The 16,524-nt window shown below is 37.8% G+C and overlaps 1 protein-coding gene across 4 annotated transcripts in view; it reads left to right on the forward strand.

Moving 5' to 3' along the window:
- LOC134312456 (zinc finger protein 521) overlaps nucleotides 1-16,524 on the forward strand; it is a 213,552-nt gene that overhangs the window by 16,304 nt on the left and 180,724 nt on the right. For 3 of the 4 annotated variants that reach the window (XM_062994418.1, XM_062994415.1, XM_062994417.1), the window contains exon 2: nucleotides 8,739-8,795. Coding sequence is in view for 2 of the 4 variants with exons in the window: in XM_062994415.1 (XP_062850485.1) it covers nucleotides 8,739-8,795 (57 nt within the window). In the remaining 2 variants the exon portion in view is untranslated. The remainder of the gene's footprint in view (nucleotides 1-8,738; nucleotides 8,796-16,524) is intronic. The other variant, XM_062994419.1, reaches the window with a different exon arrangement.

Below are 16,524 nucleotides of genomic sequence, written 5' to 3' on the forward strand. Positions count from 1 at the left end.
ATGGGCAAGTGTCCTAATACTTTAGTCCATGTAATGTCTATGGAACAGTGGTCTCTTTGGCAAGGTCTGAGGTTTTTCCTACCTTCCTACCTTTTGGTGAAATGTACCTTCAGCAACCCTGAATGAGTTAAAGCAGTGGTAAATCAGACAATGAATGACTGAAATAATTAATAAAATTTAAGGGTTTTATTTTTTACTTTTAGGGCAAGGGAAGTATAGGGAATGTTAAGAGTACACAAGGTTAAAGTGTTCTGTTTGTTCACTTTTGCTGGTGCGGCTGTAAGTCCATATTTTCTTCACTTCTTGACAGACTGATCCGAGCTCTGCTGTATGTTTGGTGTATTTGAGAGGGTTTGTTCTCTTCTCGAGATGTGTGTGTGTGTGTGTGTGTCTTTATTATTAAGCTTCTTCTTGTTTGTTTGACCTTTTTTATTAGTTCTGGGTTTTTTTTACTATACTGACAGACCTCACAAAGGATTAGAGTTTTGGTTTTTTTTTCTTGTATGTAACTAAGTTATCAATTTAACATACAACACACAAGCTAACCTAATAAGGACTAACTTTATGAATATTTTATAGGTCTTCTTTTAATTTTTATATATAATACAGCCACTAGTCGATCCCATCCCGTGTTTGGCGTCTTACTTCTGAGTCCTAATTGAGGTCGCTTGACCCGTCATACCCTGCTCTAAATTACACTCAATTCCCCTTAATGTGGTTAGTTCTGTAGTCCAGCCGAGCACTATCAATAATGTGCTTCATCCAAACCTGTCTTGCCAGGTCTCGTACACTATATGGCCAAAAGTATTCACTCATCCATCCAAATCATTGAATTCAGGTGTTCCAATCACTTCCATGGCCACAGGTGTATAAAACCAAGCACCTAGGCACTAGGCAGACTGCTTCTACACACATTAGTGAAAGAATGTGTCGCTCTCAGGAGCTCAGTGTATTCCACCGTGGTACCGTGATAGGATGCCACCTGTGCAACAAGTCCAGTCGTGAAATTTCCTCACTACTAAATATTCCACAGTCGACTGTCAGTGCTATTATAACAAAGTGGAAGCGACTGGGAACGACAGCAACTCAGCCATGAAGTGGTAGCCACGTAAAATGACAGAGCGGGGTCAGCGAATGCTACAGACCTCCAAACTTCATGTGGCCTTCAGATTAGCTCAAGAACAGTGTGTAGAGCTTCATGGAATGGGTTTCCATGGCCGAGCAGCTGCATCCAAGCCTTACATCACCAAGCGCAACGCAAAGCATCGGATGCAGTGGAGTAAAGCACGCCGCCACTGGACTCTAGAGCAGTGGAGACGTGTTCTCTGGAGTGACGAATCAGGCTTCTTCGTCTGGCAATCCGATGCGATGGACGAGTCTGGGTTTGGCGGTTGCAGGAGAACGGTACTCGTCTGACTGCATTGTGCCGAGTGTAAAGTGTGGTGGAGGGGGGATTATGGTGTGGGGTTGTTTTTCAGGAGTCGGGCTCGGCCCCTCAGTTCCAGTGAAAGGAACTCTTAATGCTTCAGCATACCAAGAGATTTTGGACAAGTTTATGCTCCCAACTTTGTGAGAACAGTTTGGGGATGGCCCCTTCCTCTTCCAACATGACTGCGCACCAGTGCACAAAGCACAAGGTCCATAAAGACGTGGATGAGTGAGTTTGGTGTGGAAGAACTCGACTGGCCTGAAAAGAGTCCTGACCTCAACCTGATAGAACACCTTTGGGATGAATTAGAGCGGAGACTGTGAGCCAGACCTTCTCGTCCAACATCAGTGTCTGACAAATGCTCTTCTGAAAGAATGGTCCAAACTTCCCATAAACACACTCCTAAACCTTGTGGAAAGTCTTCCCAGAAGAGTTGAAGCTGTTATAGCTGCACAGGGTGGGCCAACATCATATTAAACCCTATGGATTAAGAATGGGAGTCACTCAAGTTCATATGTGTGTGAAGGCAGACGAGCGAATACAATGTAGTGTATATAAAATCAATCACATGAATACATGTGGCAACAGTTTAGGGAAGGCTCTTTCCTGTTCCCACACACACAAGCCTTCTCAGATGACTGGATGTTGTTCTATCTATGAAGATCACACAGAGGTCACGACATTTTAATACTGTCTGTTTCTGAGACGGATTGTCCAACAAGCTCATGGTCAGGTGTCCACATACTTTTGACCACCCAGTGTATGTGGCACCAACACTACCGTTAGTTATCTAACTAGAACTTTGACTCGTTCACGCTTGGTTCATTTCGTATTTTATTCAGACCCTTTAATGCAGATGTTGCTTTACATTCCAGTAGGTGAACCTGGTGTGATGCGTTCGCCGCTCCGCGTTATTTCTGTGCCTTTAGGTTTCATAATCGTAACCCCATGTGTGCGGCGTATGGCAATATGGCAGGTTATGCCGTAGCGTTCATCTTCTCTGCTCTTAATGGCTTATCACTCGCGCAGCAGGACGAACCATCACAATATCACACAGAGCTGGAATTTATGTTCTGCATATGAAAAAAAAAAACACATATAAAATGCTGAAGACGCCTGTTTCCGTTTAAACGCCGCAAACTTTTAATGAGAGCGCCGCGGTGACAAATGGCTGTTCTGCTGGCGTAATGTAAAAGTTCTGATCGTGTCATTAAAAGGAATTTTCTGCCTCAGCTCCTCAGATCTCACCAACAGGGCCGCTAATCAAAACACGACCGTGAACTCTCCGTACTCCCGGCTCCCGTTCGGCTGGAGGGGGGGATTTATTAAGGACCCCCCTGATGTCCGGATTGAAAGTGGCCCTGCGTGCGCCCGTCTCTACGGCGAAGGAGAAATTCATTTCACCCCTGTGGACACGCCCAAGCTGCGCGTGCGTTTCATGGTTTGAATCTTTAAGCATTGCAGGGTTTGTTATGGTTCATATCACCACGTTGGTCATGATTATTGGGCTTTGAAAAGTGTCACTATCATAGGGGGTGGCACGGTGGCTAAGTGGGTAGCACTGTCACCTCAGGTTCGATCCCCAGGTGGGGCGGTCCGGGTCCTTTCTGTGTGGAGTTTGCATGTTCTCCCCGTGTATGTGTGGGTTTCCTCCGGGTGCTCCGGTTTCCTCCCACAGTCCAAAGACGTGCAAAGATACAAAATTGTCCATGACTGTGTTCGATATTAAACTTGAACTGGTGAATCTTGTGTAACCAGTAACTACCGTTTCTGTCATGAACGTAACCAAAGTGTGTAAAACATGACATAGGGACGTGAGGGATCAAACCCAGGTCCACAGGGCCAGGTCCTTGTTTCTACACACATTTCCATGTTATCAGCTCCACTTACCACACAGAAGCGCTTTGTAGTTCTACAATTACTGACTGTTGTCCATCTATTTATCTACATACTTTTTTAGCCAGCTTTCACCCTGTTCTTTAATGGTCAGGACCCCCACAGGACCACCACAGAGCAGGTATTATTTAGGTGGTGGATCATTCTCAGCACTGCAGTGACACTGACATGGTGGTGGTGTGTTAGTGTGTGTTGTGCTGGTAGGAGTGGATCAGACACAGCAGCGCTGCTGGAGTTTTTAAATACCGTGTCCACTCACTGTCCACTCTATTAGACACTCCTACCTAGTTGGTCCACCTTGTAGATGTAAAGTCAGAGACGATCGTTCATCTATTGCTGCTGTTTGAGTCGGTCATCTTCTAGACCTTCATCAGTGGTCACAGGACGCTGCCCACGGGGCGCTGTTGGCTGGAAATTTTTGGTTGGTGGACTATTCTCAGTCCAGCAGTGACAGTGAGGTGTTTTAAAACTCCAGCAGCGCTGCTGTGTCTGATCCACTCATACCAGCACAACACACACTAACACACCACCACCATGTCAGTGTCACTGCAGTGCTGAGAATGATCCACCACCTAAATAATACCTGCTCTGTGGGGGTCCTGACCATTGAAGAACAGTGTGAAAGCAGGCTAAAAAGATAAAAATAGATGGACTACAGTCAGTAATTGTAGAACTACAAAGTGCTTCTATATGGTAAGTGGAGCTGATAAAATGGACAGTGAGTGTAGAAACAAGGAGGTGGTTTTAATGTTATGGCTGATCGGTGTATTTGTGCTTTAGTTTTGTTTATTTGTTCATCTGTTGTTCAAGACAAAAGTGTAAACAAATAAACAAACACTATTTGCTTGTTTGTTTGTATGTTCTTTGGCATGTTCTTCAGTAGCGCTCTACCAGCTTTGCCAGTGTGACGTTCTTTATTAAAACCTGGCGTTCAGAAAAGAAAATAAAATAAACGGTTGCATTTAAATTTTTTCTTTCACTACAAATGAGACTTTTTAGATTGTGAATGGCGGCACTCAGCCTAACAATGGCACTAACACGGCATAAAAAAGCCTAATGATCCCACCGGTCAGGATCTTGATTGCTCTCCTCGGCGGGCTTTGACTCGAGATCCCGTGGAGCTTCTTTGGCGAATTTGGAGAGTTTTGACGCAGCTGCCAGTCGCCGCCCCGCCGTCTAACCCCACTCAGCCCTCCCACTCCAGCGCCGCTCGCGTCCGACTTAATTATGTCAAACCGAGGACTTTTTAAAAAGACTTGTGTTCGAGGAGACCTCCCGCCCGGCCGGTGGCCCCCAGCGGGGCCCTCTTGTCAGGACTGGCGCTCGGCGTGCTCGGGGGAAATGAAAGGCCAGGCGCGGAAGCGGGCATAATGGACGCCGAGAGGAGCGGTCGAGGAGCGCGGGCGTCCTCCCGGAGACTTTCATTTTCCGTGGAGCAGGTGGGAGTCTTTTGTTCTCATCCCGCTGCTAAAATCCATTTAGCTCGCCACACCTGACGTACAGGCGAGGAACGCTCCCGGTGTTAGTCAGCGAGGGAAGGAGCCTCTAATGAAACAGTTTTACAGCGAGCAGCCTCCACCGGAGGAGCGCACTGGCACCCCGTGTACTCGTCAAACCTGCTCGATTGGCGTGTAATGAATTTGTCTAAATGGCGAGCGAGGGAGGGGGTTTCGTTTGTGGATGGCGCAGCGTCTGAGCGGTGACTGAGAATCGTTAGGATGCGCAGACACGATTCTGATAATGGAGGGACGAGCGCTCCGGGTAACGGGGCTGTTCTGAACCTGCTGTCTGCTCTACACAGGATGCGGAACATCACTACTGGTATTTACTTGTAGCACCAGGGTTCATGAGCCAAGCTTTGCCAGCAGATCTTTGGCTAGTAGAGCGGGTGCACGCAATGGGTCCTGAAGACCTGGGTTTGATTCTCGCATCAATTCTGTAAGGAGTTTTGCATGTTCTCTTGGTGATGAAATGGACTTTCTCAGTACACAGATTATCCTCCACCCCACCCACCAAAAATGGTATCCTAAATCCCCCGAGGTGTGAGTAAGTGGGTAAATGCCCCACAAAGGAATGATACCCAGGCACCAGACCTTGGAATGAATGAACCAAGGTTTAGGGTTCTTCCTGTACACTTGTTTGACCGTGATACTGATAACAGTTATAGTGTCAGCAGGAGCAGGGATCAAACTCGGATTACTGGAGCTGTGCAGCACTAAAAACCTGCTTTAGGCATTAAAAATCAAGATCTATAAAGACATGTTTTAATGAGCTCAAGTGGTTGGCCTTTGTCTATGTCCTGACCTCAAATTAGCCAAGACGTATAAGTATCATACCTCAACACTGTCTGGCACAAATTCCCATAGACACCCCTTTGTTGATTAAATATTGTTTATTTATTTACGTATGTAATTATATATAATAATAATTATTATTAATCTGTAGACAGTTATTATTATTATTATTATTATTACTACTATTATTAATATTATTAATAATAATAATAATTTAAAGACAATTATTATTATCAATCTGTAGACAGTTATTATTATCATTATTATTAATAATATTATTAATATTATTAATTTAAAGACAATTATTATTATTATTAATTTAAAGACAATAATAATAATGATTCTTACTAATATTATTAATTTAAATACAATTATTATTATTGTTATTAATTTTAAGACAATTATTATTATTATTATTATTATTATTATTATTAATTTAAAGACAATTATTATTAGTAATTTAAAGACAATTATTATTATTATTTTTATTATTATTATTATTTGTCTGTATAAAATTATTATTATTATTATTATTATTAATTTAAAGACAATTATTATTAGTAATTTAAAGACAATTATTATTAGTAATTTAAAGACAATTATTATTATTATTATTTGTCTGTATAAAATTATTATTAATATTATTATTATTAATCTGTAGGCAATTATTTGTCTGTATAAAAGTATTATTATTATTATTATTAATAATTTAAAGACACATATTATTATTTGTCTGTATAAATTATAATAATAATAATCATCATAATAATCATAATTATTATTATTATTATTTATTTGTAGATAATTATTATTATAATTATTATTATTAATCTGTAGACAATTATTATTATTATTATTATTATTATTATTATTATTATTATTATTATTAATATTATTATTATTATTATTCTCACAAGCCACCCTACACCTGCTTTGGACATATACTAAAAAAAATCAAGGTCCACAAAGAAAAGCTTTAACCAGCTCATGTCCATGTTCTGACCTCAAATTCCCATAGACACACTTCAAAATCATATGGAAAAAGCCTTCCAAGAATGTTTGGGCTGTTATAGTCACACAGAGGAGAGACAACGCTGCATTAATGGCCTTGGTTTTAAAATAAGATACTGGGAACATCATCACTCGCCCCAACAAGAAATCTAATCAAGCAAGCAAAACAGCCTGATACCTACTGAGTGTTTTAATTCAGCACCTCCTGCTGCCCTCCCATTTACTCAGCATTTCATTTACTTACTTATTTCATCTGTTTTATGGTTATATTAAAATTACTTCTGTTTCTTTCTCTCTCTTTTCAGTCTAGTTAAAAACATGTACTTGTTTAACCTGGCATATTTACGTCTCTCGTTATTAAATCTGCACTTTCTGGTTTGTAATATTTTGCTTTATTAAGTTTATAAGCGCTCGGCTGGTGCAGCCGTCTGTTACACTAGCACACCACTTCTGAGATCTGGATTCAAATCTAATCTCACTGCTGCTATCGGCCGGTCGGGTGTTTACACAGACATGATTGGTTATGTCTGATGGGAACAATGTGAGGGGGGCGGGCGAGGCCTCGTGATAGGTTGGTGACTCTGTCCAGGGTATTTCTGCCTGTAGACAAGTGTTTCCCGGTGGAATTTGACCCGCAGCGGCCCTGACCAGGATAAAAATATTGATGTAAATGAAATGAACATGCTTTATGCACACGTGTACAGTATTCTTAAAACGTATTCATGTAAAGCAGTTTGAGATGTGTTATAAACAGTGCTGTTAATAGACCAGTATTGCTGGGGTCCGGAATTGAACCACCAGTGGTGCTGTTGGCCGGCTGGGCATCTATATAAAGACATGATTAGTTGTGTTTGAAGGGGAGGTCTGAGGCCCCCCGATAGATTGGTGTTCTGTCCAGGGTGTGTTACTACAATACGTCCAATGATTCCGAGGCAGGATGAAAAATTATTATTATTATTATTATTATTATTAATTATTTTATTTATTAAAAATATTATATTATATATTCATTACTGTTACTGCTATTATTATTTATCTGTAGACTTGATTAATTATTATATTATTATTTTTATTATGTTTATTATATAGATGTGTATATTATATATTGATCATTATTACTAAATAATAATAATAGTAATAATAATAGTAATAATAATAATTATTATTAATTATTGTTATTATGTATCTGTAGACAATTATTTATAATATATAATAATAATTATTATAAATAATTATTTTATTATTATTATATTTCTTATTTTTTAATTATTATTATTGTATTGATTATTATTATTTATCTGTAGACAATTATTATTGTTTTTATATTTATTATATATTGTTTTTTTATTATATATTATATATTGATCATTATTATGTATTAAATATTTATTATTATTGTTATTATTATGTATCTGTAGACAATTATAATATATAATAATAATTATTATAAATATATATTTTTTAATTATTATTATATTTAATATTTTTGATAATTATTTCTGTATTGATTATTATTATTTATCTGCAGACTATAATTACTATTATTTTTATTATTATGTTTATTATATATTGATTATAATTGTAATTATTATTTTATTATTATTTTATTTGTATTATTGACCTGTGAACAGGAGGATTGTTTTGTGCTGTAGAGGTGTGTGTGTGTGTGTGTGTGTGTGTGTGTGCGTATGTGTGTGCGTGTGTGTGTGTGTGTGTGTTTGTGTGTGATGACAGTGTGTATAGTGTTCAGATGAGTGAATGAGTTATTTATGTGTCGGACAGCAGGCTGCAGCATCTTTGTTTAGGGTTTTTTGTATAATTCGTCGTGTTGTTACTCGACACTGTAAGTGATTTACGTGGGTGGCTGTGGGCATCGGTGCATCTGAACGAGTCGAACCCGCCGTCTCTAAATCGCAGACTGACTGTGAGCCTGAAGAAAGTCGCAGAGCTGAGAAAAAACTCTGCCTGAATAATAATGCAAAAAGAAAGAGAGAAGAAATGGTGTTTAACAGATTCCAGCAGATTAAGATGAGTCTGTTTAGCCAAGGATTTCTGGGCAGCCGGGCCGCTTCTCTAATTTATTCTATGTTTTTCTCTTTCTCTGGCAGTAGAAGACAATGTGACAGAGGATGAGAACACTCCTGGGCTGACTGCCATTCAAAGCGGTAATATTTCTCTTCCCTGTGTGTGTGTGTGTGTAAACATGCATGATCATATGTATATTTGTTTTATGCTACATCCATCTTTTAGTTTTCTAACCGACTCTTTTTGTTATTATTATTATTATTATTATTATTATTATTATTATTAATAATAATAATAATTATTATTATTATTATTATAATAATAGTAGTAATAATAATAATAATAACAATAATGACAATAATAATAATAATAATAATAATAATAATAATAATAGTAATAGTAATAATAATAATAATAATAACAATAATAATAATAATAATAGTAATAATAATAACAATAAAAGTAATAATAATAATTTATAATAACAAGTATTAATAATAATATTATTACTACTAATAATAATTATTATTATTATTATTAATAATAATAATAATAATAATTATTATTATTATTATTAATAATAATAATAATAATAATATTAATTATTATTATTATTAATAATAATAATAATAATCATCATAGTAATAATAATAACAATAAAAGTAAAAATAATAATCATAATAATAAAATAACAATGATAATAATAATAATAATAACAATAATAGTAATAATAATAATAATAATTTAAAAATTAATAATAAAAAAAATCATAATAATAATAACAATAATGAGATGCAAGTCGTAGCCTAGTGGTTAAGGTACTGGACTAGTAATCAAAAGGTTGTTGGTCCAAGCTCCACTACTGCCAGCCAGGCTGTCACTGTTGGGCCCTTGAGCAAGGCCCTCAACCATCAATTGCTCAGACAATTTACTATCACAGTACTGTGAGTCACTTTGGATAAAAGGCGTCATTTAAATGTTGAAAATTTGCATTTAGATTTACATTTTCAGCATTTAGCAGACACTTTTAATCAAAGCGACTTACAATTATGACTGAGCACGATTTTGAGCAATTGGCGGTTAAGGGCCTTTCTCAGGGACCCAACAGTGGCAACTTGGTGGTGGCGGGGCTTGAACCGGCAACCTTCTGATTACTAGTCCAGTACCTTAACCACTGAGCTACCACTGCCCATGTAAATATGTAAATATAAGCGTAAATATAAGCGTCTTTTTTCTTGTGCACTTTTGTCTTTCCCTTATTGTTTATTTTTAATTCTTGAAAGATGCAGTTGAACAAACCTTAATTGCCTTATATCATTTATTTAACTGATAAACAGATTTTAAATTTTTTTTCAATGATCAACTTCATTGTATTTAAAACAAATTTAGAATTGGATGTCTGCAACACACTCTAAAAACTTGGGACAGAGTCGTGTTTACTCCTGTGTTCCATTATGTTTCCTATTAATGAGACTTTTTAATGGTTTGGGAATTGAGGACACATTGTTACAGTTTTGCGAGTTGAATTCTCCTCTTCAGAATGCACCATACACTTTAATAGGAGACAATTATGGACTGCAGGCAAGCCAGTCAAGCGCACACACTCTGTCTACGTAGCCACACCGTTGTGCCACATACACAATGATGCCTGTCATCGTCTTGCTGAAATAACCCTGGTCCTTACAGGAAAAGACGTCACCTCAATGGCAGCATATGTATGTGTCTGTAAGATCCCAGTATACGCCTCTGTATTAGTGGTAGCTTCACACATATGCAGATCACCCATGCTGTGGGCACTGATGTACTCCTATACCAGGACAGATGTTGGCTTTTGCTCCTTTCACTTATAACATCACCTTTACATTTGCTGCATTTATCAGATGCTTTTATCTAAGGCGACTTGCAGTTGTGAGGGTTAAGGGCCTTGCTCAAGGGCCCAGCAGTGGCAACTTAGCAATGGTGGGGCTTGAATCGGCAGTCTTCTGATTATTAGTGCAGTCTGAGCTACCACTATCATTGGCACATAAATAAGCTAAAACGTGGATTCATCTGACCGCAGCATGTTTACACTTTCTTTTGGTGCATCTGAAAAGAGCTCAGGACCTTGAACTTGGCGGCATTTTGGCATAGACAGATTGATGTACAGCTTTCTGTTTGTGTAACACAGTTTCAGATTTCTTTTCTAGATGCAATGGCGGGCTGGGTTAGGTAACAATAATGTTTATGTACCTCCGAGCCCATATTTATAGCTATATTTAGCTATAAAGTAGCTTGACGGTTTCTTATACAAAGCTGTCTGAGAGCTCAAAGATCAGCCTTGCCCTACACTGTCTGATATTTCTTTGGATTTCCAGAATCTTTTAACAATATCATGTCCGGTAGATGGTAAAACCCTTGATTTTGAGGATGCTGCATTGAGAACTGTTTTATTTTAACTGGATGACCATTCTCTCATGAAGTTTGGCACAAATTGGTGAGCCACGACCCATCATTGCTGGTACAGACTGATCCTTGGGTGGATTCTTCTTTTATACCTGATTATGACTACCCTCATCTGGTACTAATTCACCTGCTCATTGTGGAATGTTTTACCATGGTGTAACTTTTACAGCGTTATAGTGTGTGTGTGTTACATCCTGGCATTTTATGACCGTCATGTCTGTATTGGTGAACATTCGATTCGTACTGGTTCACGCCGGCCTCACATTGATGCTGCGCCGACACCGTTTCAGCGGATGAACGCTTCCCGTCACCTCGCGTGACATTCAGCGCGGCCTCCAGGTGGCGAGAAGCTAATCCAGGTCACGCTTTGGGCCGGCTCGCCTCTGAACGAGTTCCTCTCCTGACGGGTGCAGAGCCTGGCTCTTCTTTCATTTGTCTCGTCTAAAGGTTAGGTCTCTTGTGTGGTTATTTTAAACCTGATATGGATGACTTCGCCCAGCAGGCACGGGGGACCGCCGGCTCCCTCAAACCCCTGATATCGCCGTAGAACGAGCGCCTCTGGCGCGCTGCTTTCCGTCGGCTACTAGTGAAAAATGGTGCTGCTCCTGACTCGGGCTGACACAGAAACACAGAAACGGTAAAGAACCGGCCTCTAAATGTTTTGACTGGACTCAACGTTGTTTTAAAACTCACAGATCCAAAATATGAACAGTCCCTGCTCCACAAAGAGCTTATAAAGCATCACAGGGGTCTCATTGTTGAAAGGTATCAGTCAGGAGAAGGGTATTACATATACCACGGAACACAGTAAAGACGGTCATCAACGAGTGGATAAAACAAGTAACAACAGTGACATTACAAATATTAAGAACTGGACGTCTGTCCAAAATTGAGAAATTCATGAACCACTAAGAAACAGGTCTGTCATTAATTATCAGCTACTGGAAGAAAGTCACTGTTCACAGACAAGCAAGCTCTACTCTGGCATTGGCTTAGAGACTGCTGTTTAAGAAAAAAGCCCAAGGTGAGTGTAGTGGTTAAGGTACTGGACTAGTAATCAAAGAGAGGCTGGTTCTAGTCCCACCACTGCCAGGTTGCGACTGTTGGGCCCTTGAGCAAGGCCCTTAACCCTTAAAGCTTAGACAAAATACTGTCACAGTACTGTAAGTCGCTTTGGATAAAACATGTGTTCACTATACACCGATCAGCCATAACATTATAACCACCTCCTTGTTTCTACACTCACTGACCATTTTATCAGCTATAACTTACCATATAGAAGCACTTTGTAGTTCTACAATTACTGACTGTAGTCCATCTGTTTTTATCTTTTTAACCTGCTTTCACCCTGTTCTTCAATGGTCAGGACTCACACAGGACCACCACAGAGCAGGTATTATTTGGGTGGTGGATCATTCTCAGCACTGCAGTGACACTGACATGGTGGTGGTGTGTTAGTGTGTGTTGTGCTGGTATGAGTGGATCAGACACAGCAGCGCTGCTGGAGTTTTTAAATACTGTCCACTCACTGTCCACTCTATTAGACACTCCTACCTAGCTGGTCCACCTTGTAGATGTAAAGTCAGAGACGATCGCTCATCTATTGCTGCTGTTTGAGTTGGTCATCTTCTAGCCCTTCATCAGTGGTCTGATGAATCACAGGACGCTGCCCACAGGGCGCTGTTGACTGGATGTTTTTGGTTGGTGGACTATTCTCAGTCCAGCAGTGAGAGTGAGGTTTTTAAAAAAACTCCATCAGCGCTGCTGTGTCTGATCCACTCATACCAGCACAACACACACTAACACACCACCACCATGTCAGTGTCACTGCAGTGCTGAGAATGATCCACCACCTAAATAATACCTGCTCTGTGGTGGTCCTGTGGGGGTCCTGACCATTGAAGAACAGGGTGAAAGCAGGCTAAAAAAAGTATTTAGAGAAACAGATGGACTACAGTCAGTAATTGTAGAACTACAAAGTGCTTCTATATGGTAAGTGGAGCTGATAAAATGGACAGTGAGTGTAGAAACAAGGAGGTGGTTTTAATATTATGCCTGATCGGTGTACAGGGCGGTTGTATCCTAGCGGTTAAGGAACTGGACTAGTAATCAAAATGTCGCTGGTTCAAGCCCCACCACTGTCATTGTCGCTATTGGGCCCTTGAGCAAGACCCTTAACCCTCAATTGCTTAGACAATATGTTGTCTCAGTACTGGAAGTTGCTTTGGATACATGCATGGATGCAAATAATAAAAAACACAGAGTTTCTTACATTTACTTTGACTTTTATTTGATGTCAGACAGGATGAACCTGAGATATTTCATGTTTTATCTGCTCAACTTCATTTCATTTATTAATAAACATCCATTCCTGCATTTCAGGCCTGCAACACATTCCAAATAAAGTTGGGACAGTAAAGCATTTACCACTTTGTAATGATGCTATTTCTTTTCACCACACTTAAAAGACGTTTTGTTGAAAATGCTGGACGTCCCTGGAAAAGATGACGTCTTGAAGGCAGCACAAGTTGCTCTAAGATCTCAATGTATTTTTCTGGTAATGGGGTTTGATTTTTCTAATGCTGTAATATTTCAATGTGGATTAAAAAACAGTTTTTTAAACGTAATCAGAAGATTTCGAGCTCCTTTGTGAGCTTCGTTTCCTCTAAAGGTAACGAGGTTGCGTTTTGTGAGCTCATTACAGCCCCAAACCTAAGTTCTGATTCTCACAATCTGTTTTGTACTAACGTCCGTCGCCTATAAAACGTTAAAAAGGAAACATATTGAAACACTGATTCTGAGCTCCAGTTGAACATGTGTCAGCTAATTACACACAGCTCGGTCTCGTGGTGGATAGAAGTGGGCTGTAATTTGGCCTCCAGGTTTGTTCCTGACCTTTTTTTGTGCGTTTAAGAAAGCGGAAAGTGTTTAGAGCTCTCATTATTCAATGCGTGCCAAATTAAAATAAATTAATTAATTAAATAAAAGGTGTACGCGTTGCTCAGGAACAGTGTGGTGTCAGAAATGTAATGAGACACGTTGTTTTTTGTTTCTTTTTCCTCTCTCTTTTCCTCTTTTCTTTCTGAACTCGTGCATGTTCAAGATGCACGGCTTGGCTGTAGCACTATGTGGTTTGGCTCTAATTATAACCACATGCGCCCCCCTTCCATTTTTTTTCCCCTTTTATTTTAGGTTCCTCTTTTTTCCACCCTGACTCGCTCAGGGTTGACAGATTCTGTAGAAGAGAGGGTCAGATTGGCTAAACCAGAGTGGTCTGACAGATTTTAAAAGTACTCTATTTTATTATATTTGTATGAGTAGAGTGGAAGCAGGTTATTGTGCTATTTTACTTTGTACATTAGTAACACGTGCCCACCACTGGTAACTTACATGTGGTGTGACAGGAACCAACAACCTTCTGATTAATATCCCAGTATCTTCATCACCAAGATACCACTGCCCAATTTGTTGCCCTATTGAACTCTATTTTTATGAGCTTAATATTCACTGTAAGCTCTACAGCACAGATTCATTTACCTTGTTCCTTAAACTGCTGAAGCAGCTTGTTTGTTTACAGTTGTTGGAAAGCTTCAACATTTTAACCGTTCATCTAGTCCATTCTGTTTATTTAGTTCTGTCAAACAAATGCAACCAATTTTAATTGGTTATAACTAACACTAATATTTAATAATAAAATATATAAATAATTACAATCTTAATAAATGCAAACAAAATTTTACTGATTATTATGGATAAAAATATTTAATTACAGTAAGAATATGATAATAATTATTAATAAAATTATACTAATAATTACAGATAAAAATATGTTACTAATTACTAATAAAATTATACTAATAATCACTGATGAAATATGCAAGGAATTACTTAAAAAAATATTTAATTATTAATAAAAATATGCTAATAATTACTAATAAAAATTTACTAATAATTACTGATAATAAACTAGTAATTACAAATAAAATGTATTAATAATTATGAGTAAACATATTAATAAATCAAAATAAAATACACAAATATACTTATAATTATGAATAAAATATATTGTAAATGATAAATAAAAATATACTAATAATTACTGAAAAAATGCAAATAATTACTAATAAAACTATTTAATTATTAATAAAAATATGCTAATACTAATATAACATGTACTAATAATTACTGATAATATACTTGTAATTACAAATAAAATATACAAATAATTATGAGTAAACATATTAATAAATCAAAATCAAAATATACTAAATAAAAACATTTAATAACAATAATAAAAAACTAATAAAAATATAATACTCACTAATAAATTATAATAATAATTCTAAATAAATTTACCAATTACTAATGAAAAACGTATATTTATAGAGAAATAGTTGGTTTGTAAGTTAAAAACCTGTAATATTCATCTTTACAAATATATGGAATATTTATTGAATATTTATTTTATTTAATATTTAGTTATTTCATTTATTTTTGTGTTGTTTATGGTTATTTCATTTTAAATTGTAGCCAGATTGTTACAAGTGCACAATGAGCAAAATATGACTTTAAAAAGGGCATTTTATTTATTATACAGTTCATAATATATGTATAGCAGTGGATATGAATTTAGAATTTAGAATTGCTTTCTAAATAGAATTTAGAAAAGCAGCAGTAGAAAGATCTTTTAATATTGAAGTTTTGCCAGTCAACAATACAACCGTATAGACTACATAAAAAAAGTAAACCTTTTAATATGGTTTAGAATTAAATCTCAGGAGTTTATATACTGTTATATGTATTACTGTTCTCCAAATCTGCCGTTATGTCAGTTTGACTGATTTTCGACATGCCATGGAGTCAGTGATGTTTAGGAGTGAACTGTAGGAGATGTAGAGGAATGTGCCGGTACAGTGTAACAGAATTAGAGAAGCAGGAGGAGAAAGAGATCGATGTATTGTTGGTGAATGAGTAAGGAGACAGAGAGGAAAGCTCGGGCTCTGCTGAAATTACTCACTCTATTATTTATTTCCTTCGGTGTATGACTGCACCATGTAAGATGGCAGGATGCTTCGTCCCCGAATACAGCTCTTTCTTATAGGATTGAGAAACTATAGGGGGCCTGATTCTCATTTGTTTTTGCAAGCGTCCACATACTTTTGTATTACATCACTTGGTTTGACCACTCATGAGCAGGACAGCTTTAAGCGTGTCCAATTTTTTACCCAATTGCATTATGCTTCCTCTCTACTGATGCTAACCCCCGCCCCTGATTGAGAAGAGCGAACTGACACACGCCCCCTCCAACACGTGAGCAGTAGCCGACTGCATCTTTTCACCCGCACCTGTCTAGTTCATATGCGGATCAGCCTTGTGTACGGAGAGACACACCCTGATCAACACATTATTCCTCGACTCTGTGCAGAC

This window comes from Trichomycterus rosablanca, chromosome 4, assembly GCF_030014385.1.
Source record: "Trichomycterus rosablanca isolate fTriRos1 chromosome 4, fTriRos1.hap1, whole genome shotgun sequence".
Classification (NCBI taxonomy): Eukaryota; Metazoa; Chordata; class Actinopteri; order Siluriformes; family Trichomycteridae; genus Trichomycterus; species Trichomycterus rosablanca.